The sequence below is a fragment of the Indicator indicator genome, chromosome 1 (genome assembly GCF_027791375.1).
Source record: "Indicator indicator isolate 239-I01 chromosome 1, UM_Iind_1.1, whole genome shotgun sequence".
NCBI lineage: Eukaryota > Metazoa > Chordata > Aves > Piciformes > Indicatoridae > Indicator > Indicator indicator.
In genome coordinates this window covers 94816739-94842098 of record NC_072010.1, presented here as the reverse complement: position 1 = coordinate 94842098, position 25360 = coordinate 94816739, and the positions used below count along the sequence as shown (strand labels likewise).

Below are 25360 nucleotides of genomic sequence, written 5' to 3'. Positions count from 1 at the left end.
GGTATCAGAGGCCTTTGAATGGGAGTGAAAGTTTGGAGAAATTGTGACAACTGAGTGTTTAAACTAATAAACTGTCTGTCAGGTGGGAAGTGATGCAGAGGAGAAGATGCCTGTGCGAAACTCAAGGGGGAAGTTTCAGTGGTGTTAATAAGTTGATGTATTTCTAAAAAATTCAACACTTAGGTGCTTTTCAAGGATTAAATTCTAGTTTAAATAAAATTGCATTTAAAGTGCTATACTTTCCTGCATATCACCCAATTTGTGGGTATTTATGTTGCTTACATTTATTTTACAAGATGCATATATAGAAACTTAAACCAGTGTTTTGCAGCAGGCTTTTGAGGTATGCAATAGTGTTTTGTTAATGTTAATTCTGCTTTTGTTACTTATTCCTGAGTCCTGCCACTCTCTTGCTAGAATGTATGTTCAAAGTATGCTGGGGTAAAAACTTTCAGAGATCTAGCCCTGGTTGTTGAATTTGATGAGGGAACACGTCTTGTTAATTGCCAGTAATCTGCTAGGATGGTTTGGGGCATTTATCTTTTGAGTTTTAAGGTTGCTTTTTTTTCTGTGGCAATTAGGATGAAGCACACTGAATTCTATGCAAGTAAACAGTAAGTAATTATTAAACAATTTACTACTTTTAACACCAATATTGTGCAGTGTCTTGTGGCTGACAGATAATGGGAGGATGAATGAACCAGAAATAGTAATGCACTATTTTGGGAAAAGAGTCAGGCTAGGTTTGGAGAAAAATTCAGTTATTTTTGTTAGAACAACTGATTAATTGGGAAAAGCAGGTAGCAGATTGCAGCATCCTCAGAACAGAGGAGAGGTTTGTATGATGGCTTTCCTGGTGAAATTAAGTTGAATTCCATATAGCCTGCTGGCTGAGTGACTGTTCATTTGGGAAATGTTAGCAGCTCCATGGGTGGAGATAGAGAGATATATAGATATATATAACGAAGTTGAGAGAGCAGGAGACTTTAAGGACACATCTCTGAGGAAAAAGAATTTTTGGAAGATTTTAGTCCCTATTTATTCCTGTTGGGCAATGTGATGGCAACTGGTGTATGTTTCATCCTTTTGAGAGCTTGATTAGAATTTTATTTTTGGGAATGCTGCATGCACAATGACCATGAATTATTTTACTTGTATGCTGTGTGTGTTAGAAATGTATTCCACATATTGTGTGTGGATCTGTCTGAACACTGAAACATTTTTACCCAGCTTTGTTTTACTTACGTATTTCAGAGCCTTTGGCATTTATTAGGGATTTTGCTAAAGACAGAAACAGTCACTGAAGTTAAATTCTTCTTCTGAGCAGTGGCAGCTTGTGGCAGCTGTGGCCACAGAGGTGAGGGTTTCTTTTGTACCTATCCATGCTTTACAAAGAATTGAAGTTTGTTGTCACTCTTGGGCACTTCTCATAATCACAAAGTTATCAGAAAAATTCTGCAAAAATCAGTTTGAAAGGCTAGAATGTTGTTGGATTTCTGACAGCAGTGAATGGGGGACTTCTGTAAAGCCACCTCTTCGTGCTCTTATGATGCATTAGGTTAGAAACATGGTAGGTCATGAACTTCCATTGGTAGCAAGGAAGATACCAGTTTTCTTCACACACAGATTGAATAGCTTCATGTTCTTCATCATGGAAGTAATTCAGGGGTTTCTAATGTACATCTAGGAGGAAAAGTAAATGTAATATTTCCCCCAGCAAAAGTTTTATCTTCACTCCTCTTATGTCAGTGTCCCTTGGGTTTATTCCTTACACTGTAACTTCTGACATTTCCAGCTATTTAAGTTTTTTCATTTATCATAGACTATCAATTAATAGTGATGGTTGACATGGCATAAAAATAGAAGCTGACTGTCACTAATCTGATTTAAATGTAAGCCTATCCAGGTATCTTTCTGCTTGTGTATTAAATACTTAAAGTAGCTACATGTTATGTCATTTTACTGGAGAAGCTGGCTGTGGTTTTTGTGGTCACATGGAATAGTTCAAGACCTGAATTTGACTCCTAAGTACTTTGTAGCTTTGATGACTCAGTTTCTTTCTTTGACTATTCTGAAAAACTGTATTTTGGAATGAAAATAATGTTATCAATTTATTTGATATTACTGAGATAATATTTTTTTGTTAAAAATGCCTAATGGTGCTATAATGAGAGCTATAATTAATTCTCTACAGTATCTTTATCAATGATATGGATGAGGGGATTGAGAGCACCCAATCTAAGTTTGCAGATGACGCTAAGCTGGGAGGGAGTGTTGATCTGCTTGAGGGTAGGAGGGCTCTATAGAGGGACCTGGACAGCCTGGATCAATAGGCTGAGGCTATGAGATTGAGATACAAGATTAAACAAGGCCAAATGCTGGGTTCCAGCACTTGGATCATAGCTCCATGCAACACTCTAGGCTTGGGGAAGAGTGCCTGGAAAGTACCCCAACAGAGAAGGACCAGGGATGTTGATTGACTGCTGACTGAGCCAGTGTGTACCCAGGTTGCCAAGAAGACCAACACCATCCTGGCCTGTATCAGGAATTGTGTGACCAGCAGGACCAGGGAAGTGATTGTCCCCCTGTATACAGCACTGGTGAAGTCACACCTTGAGTACTGAGTCCAGTTTTGGGGCATTCACTATGAGAATGACATTGAGGTGCTGGAGAAGGGTTCAGAGGAGGGCAATGAAGCTGATGAAGGGTCTGGAGAATAGGTCTTGTGAGGAGTGGCAGAGGGAACTGAGTTGTTTAGCTTGGACAAGAAAAGGCTGAGTGTAGACCTTCCTGCTCTCTACAACTCCCTGAAAGAGGTTGGAATGAGGTAAGTGTTGGTCTCTTCTCCCTAGTAACAAGAATAGGATGAGAAGGAAATGGCCTCAAGTTGTACCAGGGGGGGTTTAGGTTGAATATTAGACAAAACTTCTTCCCTGAAAGGGTTCTCAAAGACTGGAATAGGCTGCCCATAGAGGTGGTTGAATCTCCATCCCTGAAGGTATTTATAAGATGCAGAGATGTGGTAGGAGAGGGACATTGTTTAGCACCAGGCTTGACAGAGTTAGATAGTAGTTGGGCTCTTAAAGACCTTTTCCAACCAAAATGAATCTGTGATTGAATCTATAAAAGCTGCAATTATTTTTTATGTTCTTGCAAATCATTGAGGTTTTAGACCTATCTTCTGAAGCTATGTAATTTCTATGAAAACATATATATTGTTTCAGCTGAAAGCACAACTGTTTATAACATGCAAACTGGGCATGATACACTACTTTGCAGTAGCTACTTATCTGCTGAGATGAACTGATAACTGGTAGAGATTGGAAAGGATTTGTTTAGAGTGTGAACTGAATAGACTGAGTTTCAAAGTGTCCAGCAGTATGAAATGCTGCTTGGGTGTGAAACCACGCAGAGTTTCTTGAAATCTTGATCCTTTTTCAGCTATCCATAATGCCATCAATGCAGAAGTGCTTCCCAGGTGTTCCTAAAGACTAAGAAAATGGGATAATTGGGTAGATGAAGCCCCAGTAGTTATCGATTGTAAAAGGTGGAAGGCTGCATTTTAAGAACCTGTGTACTCTGGTGATTGGCTTGCAGAAGTGTATTTGGCTTGCCAGCTTTACAGGCTGCCATTACAATACTTGACTTTGAGCACTTAGCTTGTCCCAGTTGTGTAGTGAGATTAATTATGGTAGAGTTTCTTCACTGAGGGTTGAGTTCAAGCACTTTGCCTTCTGTTTTGCTGTAGAATGGGAACAGTGACACAGCATAGGTGTCATAGCTGATGGACAACAACTTGCTAAGTCAGGATGACTCAGTATTGTTTGTGTGTCTGTATTTTGGAGACATTTCATTTGAAATATGTGTCATCTAAAGGATAACTCTTAAGAGTGAGGCTTTTTGAGGAATTGTGAAATAAATTTATCATCAGGAAGAAGACAGAGGGTACTATAAAAGCTGTGCATGCATGAATGGGGACTGGAAAGATTCAGCTTTTAATTTTTTCCCCAAATAATATGCATCCACTCTAAATTGTACTAAATCAGGTTGTTGAGAGACAGTGGTCATCCTAAGTGTGTTGTTATGCAAATACACTCTACCATGTTAGATGTTGCTGTCTTACCCTTAGGGTATGGATACTTGTCTTCTGATTTCACTGCTAACAACAGAAGTCTGTGTGTATGTTTTCTGTGCACTTCACATGTTCATGTGATAGCTTCTATTCTGCTTGGATTCAACTAAGGCTTTCTACCAGAGACCAACTACTTTGCACTTTAAGCTCAACCTGCTCTTCTTTGGGAATGAAAAACAGCAGACCAGTTTGGCAAACTGATAAAGAATCACTCATATGCCCGATCAATTCTGTCATGTGCTGCTTTGAGCTGGCTTTGAGAGAAACTTGAAGCTTTTTGGCTTAGAGGGATGTGGTATAATTGCTCAGGTTTATTCCCATGTTTGCGTTGCAAAAAATTCCTTTCTCATTGTCATCTGAATACCATGATGTGTACTTGGTGTGTAAGATAAAGGTCTACTGTATGCCATTTTAGAGAGTTTCATCTTGCAGAGGAAGAACAAAGAAAACTGATACTACTGACTGAAAGAATAGGTCTTGTTCAAGTGCAGAAATGATATGTGGTTTTATAGTTTGATAATCCAGCTCAGGAGTCTTTATCTCATAGGATGAATGAATACCTAAAGACACTGGTAAAATGGTTGTTTTGTGTTGGTAAAGTTCATAGTACTAGATAAATGTGAAATGTCCTTTTCATTGAATCATAGAGTTGTTTTGTATGGAAGAGATCAAGTTCAAACGTTACCTAACTCTACCAAGTCCAGACTAAACAACACTAGTTCCCTCTGTCGCTCCTCACAAGACCTGTTCTCCAGACCCTTCATCAGCTTCATTACCCTCCTCTGGACCCTCTCCAGCACCTCAATGTCATTCTCATAGTGAATGCCCCAAAACTGGACTCAGTACTCAAGGTGTGTCCTGACCAGTGCTGTGTACAGGGGCACAATCACTTCCCTGGTCCTGCTGGTCACACAATTCCTGATACAGGCCAGGAATGCTGTTGGCCACCTTGGCCACCTGGGCACACATTGGGTCATCTTCAGCCATCTATCCATCAATAGACCCAGGTCTTTCTTTGCTGGGCAGCTTTCCAGGCACTCTTCCTCAAGCCTAGAGCGTTCACGAGGTTGTTGTGTCTCATACAATTGGTCTTGGCCCATCAATTCAGCCTATTCAGGCTCTGTAGAGCCTTCCTATCCTCAAGCGGATCAACACTCCTTCCCAGCTCAGTGTCATCTGCAAACTTACTGAGGGTGCCTGAATCCCTTCATCCAGATCATTGATAAAGATACTAAAGAGAAATGACCCTAGTACTGAGCTGTGGGGAACATAACCTGTGACGGGCCACCAACTGGATTTAACTCTATTTCCTCTTCAAGTAACCTCTGTATTCTTTATCTCTTAAATGGATAAGATTACCTCTTAACCACTCTTAAAGTAACATCTCTGTAACATATCTTTTTTTCCTTTCTCTGTCTTTGCATTCAGGAATTGGTTCTTTGGAGAAGCAATTAATTGTGTGTGTGAATATCTTCTGTGTTACTGCTTTTAGCACATGATAGTGAATAAATATCATTAGCCCACTTGGCAGTAGTGACCAATAAGTCGATTGTGAACTGGTGTGTCCCGGGTGAATACCAGCTTGTTCCAAAATGGCAGAATCTGGCTCTCCTTTTTCCTGTAATAGAGTTGCTTGTGTTTGCAGTGCTGTGTTGCTGGGAGACTGCAGCTAATTTTTATGGCGCATGTCAGTAGCTGTGATTCAAATTACACATTTCTTTGAGTAGCTCTTCTCTTTGTTTTATAAACTGTCTTCTGTCAGGGGAGAGAATTTTTTTTTTGTTTTGGTTTGGTTTTGTTTTTATGTTCTGTGGAGAACAGTATGCAGAGCAGAAAAAATGATTGAATCTGGATTTGAATTTGAATTTGAAAAGCTCAAACTATTCTGTTGATAACTTCATTGTACTTCCTAAGGCACTTTTGGCAGGGAGGTGTATGGTGGTCTGGCAGAATTGATACCGGTCTGATACAGCATATACAGCTCCTCAAACTGCTGGTTTTCTTTTTCAGACTCTGTAGTGTAGAACTTCAGCATTGGTGTGACTTGGAAACAAACCAACCAAATAGACTGGGAGAGATGTATTAGAAAACTGTAGTTGTGGTTCACAGCAAAGATACAGCAGTATTTTGGGGGCTGTGTAGGAATATAGTCTTTTTTTAAATGATTGTTAGCATGCACGTGGAACAGGATATGCATACAATTCCAGTGGCAAAAGTGGGTGTGACTGGGCATGCATCTAAATGAGAAAATATGTGTGTAGGGTGTAATCCAACAAATAAGGTAAAAATATTTCATTCGCTGAATCTGTATTCCTTTTCTGGTTGAAGATTTGTGATGTGCACATTCTGCTTAAGTTTTTAGCAGTGTTGTGTTTTCAGTCCTGCTTGAGATGCCTCTGTAAAATGGGAGGTGTGTGTGTCTGAAGCCTGCTTGCTTAAACAGGCAAGTCATGTCAGCTGCAATGCGGCAGTGCCTGGTGCTAATGAGGTGAGCAGCCAGAGCACCCGTCTGCTTATATTTTCTCATCTCTGTGCAATTATGGCAATGGGGATTGGAAAAGGGGATTGATGTTGGATATGGCTCTGTTTTGGCCTTTTCTGGAGTGTGATTCTGTGTGTTCCTGAGGGACAGGATAGCATAGTTCTGCTTCCTTTTTGGAATCTAGGTGGTTGCTTCATTGTGTTTCAGGCAAGCTCTAAAACAGATCCTCGGGTTGGGAGAAGAAAAGGAAAAGAGAAGTACCGAAAAGGGAGATGCTCTCCCTTCTTTACCCCACCTACCTTCCCCAATTCAAATGCACCTTGAAATGAAATCTGTTGCCTGGCAATATGTGTTTCAGGTTGAGCAGATGGAAGTTGGTATTTGAAAAGTAACATCTTTGGAGTAAAGCTGATTGGTAATTAATTTGGGCTAGATCTGAATAGTTACAGCTGACCTTCCATAGGCACAGAAATGCACTGTGATTTCTCAGCTCAACTTCTTTGTTTTTTTCAACCCTTAAGTTGCCAAAGGCAGAATGAACTGTGTTTTTTATGCTGAAATCAGAAAATTTTACTTTGAACGTAATGCAAACACAATGAATATGAAGTTCTCTTTGCCTTTCCCCATTCTCAGATGCTAGACTGTCTTTGTTGCACTTGATGTACAATTCTATCATATTCCTGCTCCTGCAGCCTGACTTTCAGTATTTCTTTTTCAGAGACATATTCTGTAAAACAATAGATGATGATGATTAAGTAATACATTAGTCACAATGGTAAAGCTGGCTTCTCTTTGAGTTCTCACAGAATCACAGAATGGTAGGGGTTGGAAAGGACCTCTGAAGATCAACTAGTCAAACCCCTTCCTAGAGCAGGATCACCTGGAGTAAATCATCTGGGAACATGTCTATGTGGGTTTGTAATCTCTATGGAAAAGGAGACTCCACAACCTCTTTAGGCAGCCTTTTCCAATGCTCTGCCATCCTCAAAGTTTTTGCCTATGTTTAAGAGAAACTTTCTGTGTTCCAGTTTGTGTCCACTGCCCCTTGTCCTATCACTGGATACCACTGAGAAGAGTCTGGCTACATCCTCCTTATACCCACCCTTTAGATATCGATAAGCATTAGTTCTTGCCTTAATGTCGCAGGGTGCTGCCCTGTTAGCTGATAAATTTTTTTCTGAGTAACTTATTTAGTATAAAACAAGTTGTTGAAATGATGTGTGTTAAAAGTACTGCATTTTATTAAGGGTCATCTATAATTTCTGTTACTTTGGCAATATGTTGTGTAATGTGATAACACAAACAGAGGGATCAATAGAGTTGGGACTGGGAAAGGTATGAACTGATCATGTGGGCAAGAACCAGTGGTGGAAGGCAGAACCCTCCTGAGCTATTGATGTTGCTACTGTGAATGCACTGTGCAGCTAACACAAGAAAAGGATGATGTGTCAGCTCTTTCACCCTGGGGAGGACCCCAGGATTGTGTGCCCTAATACAGCCTGGTATTTGTGGTTCAAGAGTGACACGTATGAAACAATGCAATTAACAATAAGCATTTTAAGATAATTTAATGTTTGCTGCGGAAGTCTGGTACCTCTGTTGTGATAACATACAGTGCAGTATTTCTTTGCCTGTTCACCTTCTGAGGACTTTGTAATTGATAGGGATGTTTTTATCTTCCTTCTTTAGGTCTCCGAGTGAATGGGGAGCTCATCACTGCTTACCCACAAGTGGTGGTTGTGCGTGTACCAACACCTTGGGTGCAGAGTGACAGTGATATCACAGTCCTTCGTCACCTTGAGAAGATGGGGTGTCGATTGATGAATCGTCCCCAGGCCATCCTCAACTGTGTCAACAAGTTCTGGACATTCCAAGAACTTGCTGGTCATGGTGTGCCTCTTCCAGATACTTTTTCATATGGTAAGGTTTCTGGATCAAAAGGATGGCAGAGTTGTCTGCCATAATTTATACTTTTGTAGTGTAAAAGATGAGACACTCTTTGGAAATCCATAGAATTAAGTAGCATGAGGCTGGTTCCACAGAAGAGTATTCAGTGACCAGAAAGGCAAATTAAAATAACAGCACTCAGGTTCTGGTTTTGGCTTCGTTGATTAGCTGTGATGCTTGGGGAAGAGTGCTTTAACTGGACATCAACCTCCCCAGCAACTAACTTTAGCTGTTACTGCTAAACCACTTTAAACTCTTTACCAATTGTCCAAAACAATAGGTGAAAACTCAGGAACTAAATGTTGTAGGATACTATAAAGATCTAGACTTTGGTAAAACCTGGAAGTAGATTAAATTTGTATAGGAATTAAAAAATAATCTGCAAATGTATTGGTTATTGTGATCAGACAAAAAGAGTACAGGCCCCTGTGTTCAACTTTTAACAATTATTTGGGGTTTATTCCCTACCAGAACAGTTAATTATTGATGTTTCCTGTGCCTTCCTCTGGAGTCTGTGGTTCTTGACAGAGTACTAGGTTAGAGGAACCGTTTATCTTAACTACCCTGATGCTATTTCTGCTTTTAAGTACAATATATTAAAGGATTGCTGATACCTCTCTCAGCCTTCTTTTCCTTCTTAGGAGATACCAGTGCTTTCTTTCCCTTTGTGTGGTTGTACCAGTAGACTTTTGTAATGGGAACTCAAAAAGACCACAAACTTACTTGAAAAAAAAATAAACCCATGATTTTCTGCCAATTGCTAGGCATTACTATTTCCGTCAATTACTGTGAAAACACCTTTGAGAAGAAACATATCTTTTCGTTATAGATGTGGTTGTTCTAGTTCTTTGAAAAGAAGGATTTTTTAATATTTTGAGGGGGAAAGGAGATCATGAATGATGAGGTAATTGCAGAACATGTCTTGTTCATAATTCCCTGCCATTTCTTTTAATGCCTGCCTCTGGAATTTGACATATGACTTTTTGTTTGGTTGGTTGTTTTTTGGTGTTTTGGTTCTTTTTTATTCCTTTATTTTTTAGCACAATTACTGAGTTATTAGTGAGAGGTGGCTTTGCCAAGAAAAACAGAATGTGGTGAATTACATGTTATTCCATGATGTGCATTAAAATCCATGGCAGGGTAGCAATGGCTCTGCTGGCTTTGTGACCAGTATCTTGGCTTGATTTCTGCGCTTTACTGCACATGCTGTTAGAAGAGTCTCATCCCTTTGTCTGCTGACTTTCTTTTCTATATTTCTTGTGCTGTGGTCAGCCTTCTGTGAATTGAACTGAACTCAAATAACCTGAGAAATATCAACCATAGTCATGTGACTGGTGATTAAAAGCTACTCTCTTAAGGTCCTTACAGATGCAGTGAGACAAAAAAGTTGAAGTACTACTTCAGGAAACAGGAAGATTTTAAGAGGGAGAATTTAAGTCATGGAAAGAGGGGAGATGGAGTGACAACATTGTGTTGTTGTGCTCTCTGGTTGTCTTGTCTTTTGATTCCATGTTGCTTTCCTGGTTAGTAGTTTGGATGGAGCTGTAACTGGTGTTATGTGTGTGCTATTTTTCTGCTATGTCTGTGCTATTTTTCTGCTAGATACTAAAAAAGGTGGGAGTTGGTAAAGCAAAGGGGATAAACTGGAAGAGAATGGTGGAATCTTGGGGCATTCAGATTTGGAAGATTGGATTGGGCATTTTGGGATTGTGATCTTTCTGTGGTCTTTGTCAACTTGTGTTGACACTCCAACAACTTGTGTTCCACTCCAACTGTGGAAGTAGGAGTTAGTATTGCACAGATCCCAAACACCTTCAAAGTCTGATCATGCTCTATGACTAAGTTGCTCTTCACTGATAGTTCTTTTTTTTTCTGTATTATCTAAGCTACAGGGGTGGGAGAATTGCTTACCAATTGCATCCCAAATTTAGCCACACCAAATTGGTGGCACATAATGTTGTTGGTTTTCTTTTTGCCAGGTGGTCATGAGAATTTTGCCAAAATGATTGATGAGGCGGAAGTGCTGGAGTTCCCTATGGTGGTGAAGAACACGCGGGGTCACCGAGGTGGGTGTGAGGTCAGGGGTGAGGGCAAGGAATATTCTGAGCAGCACTCTTCAAGATTTTGTCACATCGAGGGATAGTAATCCAGAAGGTCTTCTATTAGGTGTTGGACTTCGTGGTACATCTAAATTCTATCACCCTTTGTCTTCTGAATGTTGAGTAAGTTGCAATACTGGAAAGCAGTTTTAGTAGAATGTAGTCTTGAAATAGCAAGGGGAACAGGGATTCAAAGTTATGGACCATTGATGACTTCTGTGAGGAATGCTTCGAACTGGAATAATGGAAAGTTTGGTCTTAGGGGGAAGTAGGGTGAAGCCACCTGGATTTTAGCGATATTTCTAAATAGGCATAAGAAATGGACTTTTAGTTCATTCAGCCTTAATTTTACTTTTTTTTCTACTTGACTTCGTCTAGAATTGGAATTTTGATTTAAATAAAATTACTTGTATTATTTCTCAGGCTGAATCCCTGTTTTTCAGAACAAAACCTCTCTCCATGCTGGTAATGATACAGCAGGTTCAGATGAGATTGCTGTGATATCTGTCTTTTTTTTTTAAAGTGCTGAGTATGAAATGACACATAAATTTTGTTTAATGTTAGCTAGTGATCTGCTGAAGTAACTCGGGTTTAAAATCCATTTCAGAGGTTATTTGCACAGGACGTTGTACTGTTTTTAATTTACTTTAATAAATACTAAAAGTAAAAAGAGACTGAATTTTATGTTTAAGCACACGAACCACCAATTATCTTAAACAAAAGCATTAGCAAATGACATGGCTTATTCCTTCCTATTATGCATCAGTCTCTTCTCTGTGCTGCTCTGATGCATCTCTTCTGCTGGCATGAGCATTTGGTTAGCCTTGTAGTAAATGGATTCAGGAACTTAAGTTGGATGAATGGCAATGCGTTATTTTTACTTGGAATAATTCCTTACATTAATTATCATTAATTGCATAGATGCTTGTGTTGATGTAATGGAAGAGTGAGAGCAAACGATGGGGCACAGGAAGAGCAGACCTGCTTCTTGGCAGTGTGTTGATAAGGTTTTAAGTGCTTGTGGAACTATGGAGCCAAGTTAGTTTGATACTGCAGCAAGATAAATTTGTCAGCTGTGGAGTATGCCAGACACTAGATTTGACTTGACACTGTCTCTGTTAAGATCTACTAAATAATTACATAATTTGCAGCTATTGCCTTTGTTTTTACTCCTTTTTAGCCAGTATTCCTATAAATGTCTGTTTCCAAGTTTTGCTTTAGAGCACTTTAAATTCAAGATATTTTAATGCAAATTTATGCACAGTGCACAACCTTTCATATAAGGAGAGTTGGGAAACCTTTTTCACATTAGTTGAGGGGCAGACATTTGCAAGTTTTATTTAAAAAAACCAGGCAAACATGGTCATGGGTACTGACTGATCAACAAGTCCTACTCTTCTAGGCCTGTTTTCTGTGTGGTTTGCTGGGGCAGCAAATGGGACAATCTTATTTTTGCCAAAAGGTCATGTTGCTGCATAATTCCCAAGAAACACCCCCCCCACCCCAAGGCATCATTCTTCTTACCACATTTTAGGCATACAATAAGTACGAAGTGCCTGTAGGAGTGCTAAAGTTGGGAATGGAAGAAAGGACACAAAGGGTTTTGCTTTCTTGTCATGATTTTTAATGGTATGTTCTGGTACTCTGTTTGTGATGAGCAATTCTATGTTCCTGAAGCAGTGTTCTGTCTTATGGAGACCTTAAAATCCTAGAGTAGGTGAGGCTGCTCCAGTTAGACTTTAAAGCACTTGGTGGAATTTGTCACGTGCTATTTCTCTTAGTTCTGTTACTGCTGCGTTTCTGTTCTTTTAGTTAAAAGTTTATCAATTGATTTTTTTTTTTAGTTTTGCAACATTTTAGCATGATTGAGAGACAATTCTGCCATAAAAAATTGTGCAGCCTTATTGTAAAACATAAATCTAACATGACATGTAAAGCATTCCTTAGGAAAGGGGAAGAGGAGTTGGGAAGTGTATCTAGAGATGGGAAAGGATGCCAATTTGTGAGATTACAAAGAGGATGGAAAGTAGTAGAGTCTGTTTTAGGAGTGACTTTCATCAGTATTAGGAATATTGGAAAAGAACAAAGAAGTCTGCGATATGCTCTAGAAATGAAGAGGAATGAAATTACCAGTTTTAGGTTAAAACCCCTCAAGTGCTAGGGATGTTTGCTTGCAGAAAAGGTACTAATTTCTGAAGTGTGGGGTTTTTTGTTTGTATGTGTTTTGTTGTTTCTTGTTCGTGGTGGTGGATGATTTTTTTTGTTTGGTTTGGGTTTTTTCGTTTGTTTGGGGAGGTTGGTTGTTTCTTTGTTTTCCAAAATTGTAGTATATTCCATTCATTTTATATCTTGCGGAATCTTCTGGAAAATTATCTTGCATATTGTGGAGTCTAGTCTTTTGCTCTGAACATAGTTGTTCCACTGCAAAGCCTCATTCTGGCACTGTGAGCTCCAAGTATTGGGGAGAGCAGCTCTCAGCAAATTCCCAACAGAGAAGTAGTTGGTTCTGCAGTGGCACACTAGTGACTTCAGAGTGCTTAGCTACGTGGTGTTCAGCAGTTCCTTGTAATCGGTTCCTGTGTAGTCTGTGGGTCCAATCCGCTTGAATGAGCAAAATTAAATGTCTGCTGCTTCTTAAGTATTTCTTACTTTTTTTCTCTCATTAAGGAATTGTTCCAAAAGGAGTTGAAATTATAAGGCTATTGCCTTTGTCTAAATGTTTTTTCTTTTCCTTCTTTCTTTTCTTTTGTTAACCTTCTCATGTGGTTCCTCAACTCTGTCAGTGCTTGAACACTTAGAAGCACTGAAGCAGTGGAACACTGATGTCCACAAATACTGAGTATTTGTAAATGGGCATAAGCTACGGAGGTTTTAGTTTCACACAGCTCATGTTACTATCTTCCCATGTTATTTTTTCCATACAGGTAAAGCTGTGTTCCTGGCACGAGACAAGCACCATTTGGCAGACCTAAGCCATTTGATCCGTCACGATGCCCCTTACTTATTTCAAAAATACGTCAAAGAGTCTCATGGCAAGGATGTACGTGTCATCGTAGTAGGAGGCCGTGTGGTGGGCACCATGCTCCGCTGCTCAACAGATGGGAGGATGCAGAGTAACTGCTCACTTGGTAGGAGTGATAGTTTTGGTCAGAATTTTCCAATCCACTTGAAAAATCTCAAACCCAACTGAAATAAGTTGCTGGTTTTTTTCTGTATTAATCGTGCTTACTGTTGAGAGTTTACAGGGGAAACATGAGAGGGAGTGAGGATCAAGTGGAATGTATGTTGAGCAAACAGGAGAGACAATCTCTGCTCAAGGTATCAGGTGGACAGGATGGGTAAAAAGCTCTAGGACCACAGACAGAGCAACAGATGTAGTAGTGGCAGCATCGTGCTCATGTAATGTTATAATTTATTTCGTCTTGTTAGCAGGAGCAGAAAATGAAGGAAGTATGAATCATAGAATGGTCTAGGTCAGAAGGGACCTCCAAAGGTTATGCAGGCCGACATCCCCATGGTCAGCAGGGACATTCCCAACTAGACCAGGCTGCCCAGGGCTTTGTTGAGCCTCAGCTTGAGTATCTCCAGGGAAGGTGCCCCAACCACCTCCCTGGGCAACCTGTTCCAGTGTTCTGCCACCTCATAGTAGAGAACTTGTTCCTCATATCCAATCTAAATCTGCCCTTCACTAGTTTGAAGCCATTGCCCGTTGTCCTGTCACTGCAGGCCCTTGTAAACAGTCTCTCCCCATCCTTCCTGTAGGCCCCCTTCAGGTACTGGAAGGCTGCTATCAGGTCTCCTCGGAGCCTCCTCTTCTCCATGCTGAACAAACCCAAGCTCCCTCAGCCTGTCCTCATAGCAAAGGTGCTCCAGCCCCCTGATCATTTTTGTGGCTCTCCTCTGGACCCTCTCCATCAAGTCCATGTCCTTCCTGTATTGAGGGCTCCAGACTTGCACACACTACTCCAGGTGAGGTCTCACCAGAACAGAGTAAAGTGGTAGAATCACTTCTCTGGATCTCCTGGCAATGCATCTTTTGATGCAGCCGAGGATGTGATTTGCCTTCTGGGCTGCAAGCTCACACTGCTTGCTCATGTCCATGAAAACGAGACTGAAGCAGGTAGAGCAGGCAGTTGGCAAGAGGGTAGAATCTTAAGGGAGGAAACTTGACGGCAATAAACATTTGGATTGCATTGTACAGCTGCTCTGCTGCCTTAAGTCTCAGGCTCATCCCTGCAGCTTTTTCCTCCAAAGGCTGTCTGGCAGAGGGAGGAAGGTTGCTGCATTGATTTTTTGCTTACTCAGACATAGCTTTGGATGTAGAACCATGAGGGTTTCTGAGGGTAGAATAAGGAAGGAGGATTGAGGTTGCCTTACTGAAACTGTACTGAATCTGAGTAGGGAGGGGATAAAATGTGTTTATGTGTAGCAGGGTTGTGTTTAGTCAAAATTCTCAAAATGCCAGGGGGTTTTTAGTTACTACATGTTTCTGAGGAAATAGAGCCTGGAAGATTTTTCTGCAGAATGTTTTTATTTATTACTATGTGAGCTTTTTAACTGAAATGGTATGATAGCTGAACTCTGAAGTTTGATGATGGACTGTGAACTGGACCAACAGAGGGTCCCTAATTCTTGCTTTTGAGGTGGCAACCTATGATATCAAGCTGAGAGGGATGTGAGCAGATGTGTTAATCCCTGTACCCCTCAATTTTATCTGACAGAGCTGTAGTCTTATCACAGAATAGTGGGGGTTGAAAGGGACCTCAAGAGATCATCTAGTCCAACCTCAGCCCTGCCGGAGCAGGAGTACCTAAAGTAAATCCTGCAGGAACATGTCCAGGCAGATTTGGAATGCTTCCAGAGAAGGAGACTCAACCTCTCTGGGCAGCCTGGTAGAGTGCTCCAGCACCCTCACGAGCAAAAAAGGTTTTTCTTTATGTTCAGGTGAAACCTCCTGTGTAATAGTTTATGCCTGTTGCCCTATGTCCTGCCACTGGACACCACTGCAAAGAGCCCAGCCCCATGCTCTTGACCTCCACCATTTAGATATCAATAAGATGGATAAGATCCCCACTCAGTGTGCTCTTTCCAGGCTAAAGAGTCCCAGGTCCTTCTGTCTCTTCTCATCACATCGACACTCTGGCCTCCTAATTGTCTTTGTGGCCTTTCATTGGACTCTTTCCAGTAGTTTCTCTTGAACTGGGGAACCTAGAACTGGACACAATGCTACAGATTATGTAGGAACATTTGGTTTAACCAAGCTGAAATATTTCTTGAGATAATTTACAAATATATACGGTAGTTTGCTAGGTCACCTTTTTAATATCGTAGGATCATTAAAATGTATATCCTTCATGACTAAAGCAGTCATCATTTAACTGTTTTTTAAATAAGTCATAATCTTGATGTGCCTCTGGCTGGTCAGAAGTGTTTTTAAAAATCCTGCTGTAGCTTTAAGTTCATTAGTGTTCACTGTGGAAAGGAGGTTGCTTTCTGAGTTACTGGCGTGTACTGGTTTGAGGCCAGCCAGAACATCTCTTGCCCTGAAAGGGACAAGAGAATGACACTCACACAAACGGATTGGAGAGTGATGGAAAGTTTAAATGGAAAAGCGATTGGTGAAGCTACAGAAGACTACAAAGCATAGTGGCAAAGAACATCCTAAAGCATACAGAGTCCCTTACACAATTCCCAGAGGCTTCCAATCCTTCCCTTCTCCCACCTGAGGGTATACCCAAAACCCCCAGGGCTCTTTCTTCCCCCCTCCCACAGCTAGGCAAGTCTCAGGCTGGCCAGGTCTGAGACTGCCCCTGCCCCTCCTTTCTCCTCCTGGCATTAGGCCTAGTCAGGCCTAAGAGGCCTTGAGATACTCCCCCACCGTTACCCGATAAGAGAGGACATCTCCCACGGGGGCAGAGAGGGAAGAAAGAGGAATAGAATGGCTTTGCAGATGGATTTATAGGTGGCAGGATTTATGGGTAGAAATACGCCGTTTCCTGTGTCCACCCCTATTGGGTGGGCACCCAGGACACCAGAGGTGTATCTCATGCAGCAGTGGCAGGGGGCACCCAGCCTAAACTGACACACTGGCATTATGCTTGAAGGCTTCCTTTGGAGCTTCCCAACCAAGAAGCACCAACCAGTAGAGTGTCACCTGTCACTAGACCACAGACAGCAAGTTGGATTTTTTTTTCACTTCTCGCAGGTGGCGTAGGGATGATGTGCTCACTGAGTGAACAAGGCAAGCAGTTGGCAGTCCAAGTGTCCAACATCTTGGGGATGGACGTGTGTGGCATCGACCTGCTGATGAAGGATGACGGTTCGTTCTACGTCTGCGAGGCCAATGCAAATGTAGGTTTCATTGCCTTTGACAAGGCTTGCAATCTAGATGTAGCTGGTATCATAGCGGACTATGCTGCTTCTCTCCTTACCCCCGGTCGCTTGACGCGACGCATGTCCTTGCTCTCTGTGGTGTCCACGGCAAGCGAAACTAGCGAGCCAGAGCTGGGCCCTCCAGCTAGTGCCGCTGTCGACAATATGAGTGCTAGCTCCAGCTCTGTCGACAGCGACCCTGAGACCACTGAGAGAGAGTTGCTCACCAAGCTCCCGGGGGCTCTATTCAACATGAACCAGCTGTTAGCCAATGAGATCAAACTTCTTGTGGAGTGATGCCACATGTAAATAGATGACCACCAGAAATCTTGTAAATTTTGTTTTTTTCTTTTTTTAAAACCAACTTGCAATGCTGTTTATCAGAGAAGCTCAGAGGAATGAGGAAAAGAGCAAGGGGTGTCAATTGAGAGCAAAAGCTTGCTGTGGTTGCTGCCCCTACTTCACAGAACATAAAGTGGTCTCTGTTCTTCAGCATCACATTTCTAATGAAGATGCTCAGTTCAAAACCTAAGTGGGAATTTTATTTGGATACTGGTTTGGTCCCCAGACATACTTCAGTTTTGTGTGTGTTCACAGGCAAGCATTGAAGCATGATTCACATCAGAAGATTTTCAGCAAGCTGTCTGGCAGCTTGCTGGAAACTTCTGCGTATTACTGGACCAGTTAAGTCCATTCTACCTCTGTAAGGCTTAATCCTATAAATTGCTGAGTGCCTCAATTTCTCCACATGAGTTGAAGGTGTTAAATACCAGATATCTGAACACCTGCTGTTCCTGCAGCTATAGATGGGAGCTGGAAGTTCATCATCCTTTTGAAGTCATCACTTTTTGACCTTTCAGCATATGGCCTTTCAAATGAAGTCAGTTGACTAATGTGAGCTCTCTTTGCAAATCTGTCATTTGTGCCAACTTGGTATTAATTGGCAACTTTGTGTCAGTATTTTCTTTATAAAGCTTTTGAAGGAGAATTTTAGTACTTCTGTGTTTTCTCATTTCAAATCCTGATTTTGGATTGGAATGTGCAAGCAAATTGGTCATATTCTATTTGTGGCAGAACTGTGGCACATCACAATTTTAACTCTTTTTTTGCATGATTAGAGGAGATAAACAGCACTGTAATGTTTGGTGTATGAAATAATGTTTAATGCAATGTGAAAAAAAAATACACTAGTTTAAAGAATACATACATCAACTTGTATTTGTTAGCGTTTTAGTCTTTCTGAGAGAGATCTGCAATGTTCATGTTCCTTTTTCTTTAATACATGCTAGTCCAACATTCCCTTCTCTATGCCTGCATCTTTAACAGTGGCCAAAGTGAAAAACACTGAGTTAAAGCCTGTATGTTGGTGGGGTAGGGTTTTGTTTGTTTGTTTTTATTTTAATTTATGATTCTTTTGGTGGTGGTGGTGGTCATGGGTTTTTTTGGTTGGTTGGTTGGTTTTTTGTTGGGGTTTTTTTTGTCCTTTTTTTTTCCCCCCATCTTTTTTGGGGAGGGGGAAACTCGGTACAGTGTGGAGGAGGGAAAAGTTGGTTAAAAGTGATCAGACATGAAGAAGTACTTTAGAATAAAGCTGCAGTTCTCACAGTGCTTACCAGGCTTACTTTTTCCCCGCTGAAATAAAAGCTGATGTTGGCAGAAATCCAAAGAGTGCAACTGGGGAGAAATACTCAATTTTTAGCTTTGGGAAACATGCAGCAGATTTCAAAAAGAAAAATTTAAAACCAACCAAACACACACACAAAAGAAAAAAAAAAAAAAAAAAAAGAAAAAGGAGAGCCGAGCCAGAATGAAAAGATTAAATAAAATAAAACAACTTAGGTCCACAATTAACAAATTGATCCTGGACCTTTATGTATGTGTGGTGTGAGTGCACACACTTGTGTGTGTTTGTGTGTGCTCATTTGCTTTTCTTTATTTCTTTTTGGGTTTTTGGCTATTTAGCCTAGGGTTTATTTTATTCCAGGCTGCCCAATTTTCCTTAGTTCTTCTGGCTGTGCATTTTCTCATTAGTATTGAGCTGTTTTGGAAAAGAGACAACCAAAACAGATACCAAGTCCATTTTTCAGTCCCTCTCTTCATCCTCCTTTTCCTCCTCCTTGTTGTCTTCCCTTTTCATTCCTTTTTATTTCTCTGGGTTCATAAAGCCTTGGAACTATAGATATATATATATATATAAAGATAAGCCTTTTGATTTTTTTTTAAAGAAAAAAGAAAACAAGGAAAAGTAAAACGTTTACAATTAAAAAATCATCTTGTGAAAATAGGATTTGTTTGGAGGGGGGGTTGTGTGTGTGCAATGCTGCTGTTTTCTGGATACTTTAATGGAGCATGTCCCATGTACTCTCTGAGGCTCTGCACTGCCCACCTCTGTGGCCCTTCCTCACCTCTCTGCTGTTTTATCTGCACTTGGACCTTAAACACAACTAATGGACACTATGCAGAGAGTCTTCAAGAGGCAATAAACAGAACAGTATTAACCTGCTTTACGGAGGTTTGATCATGCTTCTTTGTACAGTTTGGTTTTTATTTTATTTTAAAAGGAATGTAATAAAAATGGCTTTTTTTTTGTAGAATTAAATATTATTATTAAAATCAATTGAAAGGTTGGCTGTTCGTGTTAAGCAGGAGACTGGACCATCTGGTCCAGCAACAAAAGGATCTTCAGCAGTAAAGGTATTTTCAAATCTTTCTTCCTGAGCTTTCAAGCACACAGGTTATTGATATCTGAAGAATGTAAAAGTCTTTAACTTCTATGAAGAGTTTCAGAACCAGAACCTGAAAGAAACAATTTTCTAGTCACTGAGCAGTAAACTTTTCTCTTCCAGAGGATCTTCTTATCTTACTTGTTTATGTAAAGGGAATTTGGGAGGTGGTGGTTGTTTTCCTTTGGGTTTTTTTTGTTTGGCTGGTTTGAGTACTCTGTGTGTTTTTCTTTCTTTTTCCTTTTTCTTTTTTACTGGTAGGTGTTGTGATAGGGACAATCCCTCCATATTGAACACATGGAATATAACAGGGAGGAGAGTAAACGTGCCAGGTAGTATAGTGAGACCTTTCTATCACAGGAAACATCTTTTAGAGGAAAGGGCTGGTAACTGAACATTCTAGACTGGTTTTTGAGTCTTCATAGTATTTTGGAGCTCATGAGAACTTTACATTCCTACCACCCTTTTAGAATGTACGGTTTACTACCTCACAGTAGTAAAGCTTGTGGAGTAAATGTGAGGGGAGACAAACAATGGATTGAGAGATTTACAGTCTGGCTCATTTGGAATAAGAGGCTCCTCTGTGGTCAGTGCTTCCATTGCTTGTTTGGAGATAGTAGTCAGGGAGGGCAGAGGATATGAAACACGATGTACATTTGGTTTTGGTCATTGGATATTGATACTGCATGAAAACCTTGGTTTGTTGGTACAAGTGGGCACACTCTTCCCATGTATTTACTCCCTACTTATCCATTGCTCTTGAAATAGTGAAATGTATAGAATGGGCAGGGGGTGTGAAGGGGCAGTGCCTTTTTTTTAAGGGAAAAAACCACCAATACACATAGGCTGTAGTAAACAGGCAGTGTTTGCCCCTGAAGGTGAACTTCCCACATACCAGCTTTGTATGTTGCATTTCCTTCAGTTCCATATGCTGAGAAACACATGCTAAACCTCCACACAGTTGTACTAACGCTACCTCCCTATGTGGGTTTGGAAGCATGTGCTGCAAAAACGGTCACCATAGCCCCGGATTAAAGTAGTGCAAATACAGCTGGTAATGATAAAACTATCTTTGTATGCTTTAATGTTGAAAAGAGCCAGTTACCAGCTCTTGTTTGCAAGTTTCTTGAACTGCATTTGATGGAATTTGTCCCTTATAACACTGGAGATTTTACTTCTGTTTAACTTTCCATGATTATAATTGATGTCTTGCTATGTCAATGCAGAGATTGTATCTTTAATTGTATCTTTAATGCTTTAATGTGTTTTATAAAAAACTTTTCTTGGAATGTTACAACACCTCATCCATAGCACAATGTCAATGCTTGCTGTATATATGGACTGTTAATGTTTTTATTCTGAGCTGATGGTTAGAGCATTTTCATCTGCGTTGTATGTAGTAGTTAGGAAGTAACCTCTGGAACGTCTGTGTGTGTCAGACACAAAGGAGATGCTTCCTCAGGTGTTACATTGGACTTCAAAATCGAACAAATGGAGCTAGTGACGTTTGCTAAATCTTTTCTCCCCCTTATTTTAAAAAAACCTGTCAGTTAAATACGTAAGGGACTTTAAGGGCTTAGAGAGACTCTGAAAACAAATCACATGTGCAGTATCTTTCTCATGGCTTGCTCTTTTTGAGAAGGTTTATGGGCTTTATGGCTGGTGTGAGACACACGACCCACTCCTGTACTCTCTATGGAATAGTAGGTGCTCGGACAGGTAACTTCTGTTGCTACTGTCTTTTTAATTTTTAATTTTTTCACTATTTTAGGAGTTGTTTTAAACTGAACACTGCAGGATTTATAACCAGGTGTTTGCTGCCTTTATTTTATTCCTTTCAGTCTTTAATGTTTGAGGGTGATTTTTTTGAGTGTTCTGATGGTGGATTTTGGCCTGCTGTTGGAAGTGAAAGTATCCAAGCGTCTCTATTTCCAGTTTGAGTTGAAAAGTTTTTATTTTGTTATTTGTTTAAACTGATGACACAAATCATATGTGTGGATTTTGGGTGGGATTTGTTGCTTGATTTTGTGTGACTTATTCTTCCTTTTTCTACAGAAATATGTTCTAACAGTTCACACTTTGTTACTGTTCTTTGCAAAACTTTTCAGGAGCCAAAAAAGTCAATCAATCCAGAGAAAACCTTCCCTTCTCCCCTTTCTGATGGCAAGAGTGAGAACTTATGAAAAGCCCTTGAGAATGTTCCTTCCTAAACTTTTCCCCCCATTAATGCAAGCGGGTAAAATGGTAAATGCAGCAGTTTGGTGACATCCAAAACCGACCTGTTGTCAGGTAAATTGACTCTTTTCTGCTCTTACTGTAACCTTCATAAGATTGCTAACTTGTCTGCCTTCCTTCTGTCCCATCATTTTGGGGAAATCTTTGGAATGATTTAACAGTGGTATTTAGAGAAAATCTTACTTTGCCTCCTGATTTCCTCTTTTACACATTGGCCTTTAAGAAAACTGTCATTGTTTTTTACTTTACTTGGGTGAGACAAAAGTGATATCTCCTCATGTGGGATCATTTAGTAATGTGTTATTTCTACTTACTTTTTATCACTTCAAGATAGTTTGCCTTCAAGTTTACTGTTTTAACTTAGATTTTTGAAAGACCAATGATATCCATTTGCCAAGTTAACATGAAATGTAACTCCATCAATTAGGAGTTGATAGGTATGAAAAACTACCACTAAGAATGTTAAATTTAATCTATTAAAATTCATCGGAGTAGGATCCTGTAAAGAGGAAAGATGGGAGAATATATGTGCTAAAGAAAAAGGCTCTAAGGATGATTGTTTCTAGGTGTTGAGAATGATTTGGTGCATTTTATGTCGCACTTACAAGTATCTTAAGTACTTGTATGCTTTACCTTTCTGATAACTCCATGCCTTAATCTGAAGGCACTTCAAAGTGCTGGGAACTGAGTATTTTTTTTTCTTTGTCTAATGAGAAGAATCTGTTTTCCTCACAAAGGTGAGGACAGTCAATTTGAATATCATTCAAAGTGGAAGGATATGTACCTTTGGATAGGCTTCCAGGCTTCCTGATGCAATATTTTATATTCCATAACAGCAGTAAAGAATTAGCACTTATTGCAGACTTTCTTCTGTGTACTGTTTTATATCATCATAAAATAATATACTTTTCAGATTCTCAATTTATATGTTTTCTGAAACACAGCAAGTTTATCAGCAAAAATTACTATAAATTGCAGCTTCAAATCAAGGTGGGAGGGAATAATTGGAGAGCCAGTTATGCTGAGATCAGCCTGGAGTAGCTCTGTGAAAAACAGTGGAGTCATAGCCAATTTCACTGCTATAGTTGAGTTTATAATTTGTGTCTTCAGTTTTACTTCCAAGATAATTTACAGATCTGTTATACTTACATTTCCAATGCTTTTTCCTTTCAGACACACCCACTTCTTGAGTCTCAGCACTGGGCAGGCCTATTCCTTTATTTGTGTATATTTTTGTGCATCAGCTGCTATAGGAGACGGGTGTAACACTTGCAGGCATGTGGTTGGGTGTCTTTTTGGGGGAGAGATTTGTGAGTTTGAATGTTGACTTTAAAAAAAGTTCATTTTCCTTCCAATTTATTGTATAAATACATATTGCCTCACAGTTTTTCATCTCTAACCTGATTTTATATATATATATACACACACACACACTCATCTTGTGTGAAGATTTCCTTGATAAGAAAGATAGTACTTGTTCTTTGCAGTGTCTACAAATGATCTTCAATGAGGAGAACTGATCAAAATTTACTATATTCTGCAGAAGTTAATGTCTTAATGTTGCTTGAAAGGTAGTTTTACAGATCATGCTCCTTCTTCTTAATGGAATGGCTTGCAGACCCTTGTATTGATCTTGTTTGGGCCCAGTGCCTTGCCTAGTGTATGGGGGAATGTTGTAGAGGTTGAATAAACCATGACATCTTAGACAAAGAATGATGATTATGTGCATGCTCAACAAGAACTTCTTCTATATGCCCTTCTGCTGCAACAGAGTAATAAAACTGGTAGGTGGCAGCAGCAGCAGCAGAAGCTCATGTGACTGTGACCTGAGAAACCTCCGGTACTGGGGAAAATGGATTGCAAAATATTAACTGAAGTAAGTGTGATGGAGGAGAGAGGCAGAGTCCCTGAACTATCCCTTTGAAGGTGAGTCTAATTTTTGGAATTCTAACCATCAAAAGACTAGCTGCAGTGTACTTAGACACATTGATGTATCTGATTTGCTGTTTGGTTACCTGAGGTCTTAATTATGATCTTTGATTCAACATTCCAGTTTCCCCATTGCCTCCCTAAGGCACAGTATGTCCATCACAAAATTAACCTTTACCAAAGTTGCCGTATCTTTTAAAAAATTCCTTCCAGTATTATTTTCCTGTATTATTGAGTTGATCCATTTCTCTTCTCCGTAGGAAGATCAGTCATAGTTATTGGTGACATGTTTGTTTTAACCTGGGATAAAAAACAAGGAATAAGTGAGGAAGATTCTGCAGTCTTTACCTATGGAATTTTATTTCATGAAGGTAATAAGCATCCTTACTGCTAGCTACTGGTCAGCTTCCTGGGCTGAGACCCTGTCTGCTTCTTTTGCTACTTGCTTTTTTGCTCATCTACTGTCAAGTATTACGTCAGAAGTCTTTATCTTATTGTCTTCTTGAAATGTTCTTGAGCATTTGATCACAGTGGTGATAGCAGAAATCACATGTGTGTATACATATGTGTAACACTTTACATCAAATGTTGGTTCCTTTCAGTGTAGCTGCCACCTTTGTGTGTGAAGAATGTCAGTCCCAGTATTCTCATTGTGCAACCCTTTTGTGCATGGAGCATAGTTTAAAAATGCATCTAATAAGCAAGCAGCTTCCTGCTGTAGTGCACTTTAAGAACTATAAATTTTCACATATTTTGTGATTGTTGCTTGGGGTTTAGGGATAACAGCAAAGATTCTCAGAATTTTTGTTGTCAAGTTTCCTATGTATAAAAAGCCTCTTTGAGACTATCCATTCTCTTTCTGAATCCTGGTTGGTTTTTTATTCTTTAACCAGTCATTGTCTGTAAGTCCAAACTCCTGAGTACAGAAGGCCAAGTGCTGACTCCTACACTTTGGTCACAGCAAGCCCATGCACTGGGGAAGAGTGGCTGGAAAGCTGACCCGTAGAGGAAGATGTGGCCATGCTGATCAACAGTCAGCTGATGGCCAAGAAGGCCACCAGCATCCTAACCTGTGTCAGGGATTGTGTGACCAGAAGGACCAGGGAAGTGGGCTCAGCACTCGTGAGGTCACACCTTGAGTCATGAGTTCAGTTTTGGTGCCCCAATATGACAGAGACATGGAGGTGTTAGAGTGGGTCCAGAGAAGAGCAATGAAACTGGTCAAGAGTCTGAAGAATGGACAGTTCCCTGCCCTTGAACTAGAGAGCCCAGAACTGGGCACAGTGCTCCAGATGAACCCTCACAAGGGAATAGTAGCAGGGGAAGAACTTCCCTTGGCCTGCTGGTCAAACTCTTTTTAATGCTCCCCAGAATGCCATTGGCCTTGGCTGCAAGGGCACATTGCTGGCTCATGGTGAACATTTTTTCCACCAGCACTGCC

At 40.3% G+C, this 25360-nt stretch overlaps 1 protein-coding gene across 1 annotated transcript in view; it reads left to right on the top strand.

The window, feature by feature from the left end:
- RIMKLB (ribosomal modification protein rimK like family member B) overlaps window positions 1–17329 on the top strand; it is a 40940-nt gene extending 23611 nt beyond the window's left edge. The window contains exons 2-5 of the mRNA XM_054388747.1: window positions 8304–8534; window positions 10541–10627; window positions 13585–13788; window positions 16866–17329. Of these exons, the coding sequence (XP_054244722.1) occupies window positions 8304–8534; window positions 10541–10627; window positions 13585–13788; window positions 16866–17329 (986 nt within the window). The remainder of the gene's footprint in view (window positions 1–8303; window positions 8535–10540; window positions 10628–13584; window positions 13789–16865) is intronic.
- The last annotated feature ends 8031 nt before the right edge of the window (window positions 17330–25360 follow it).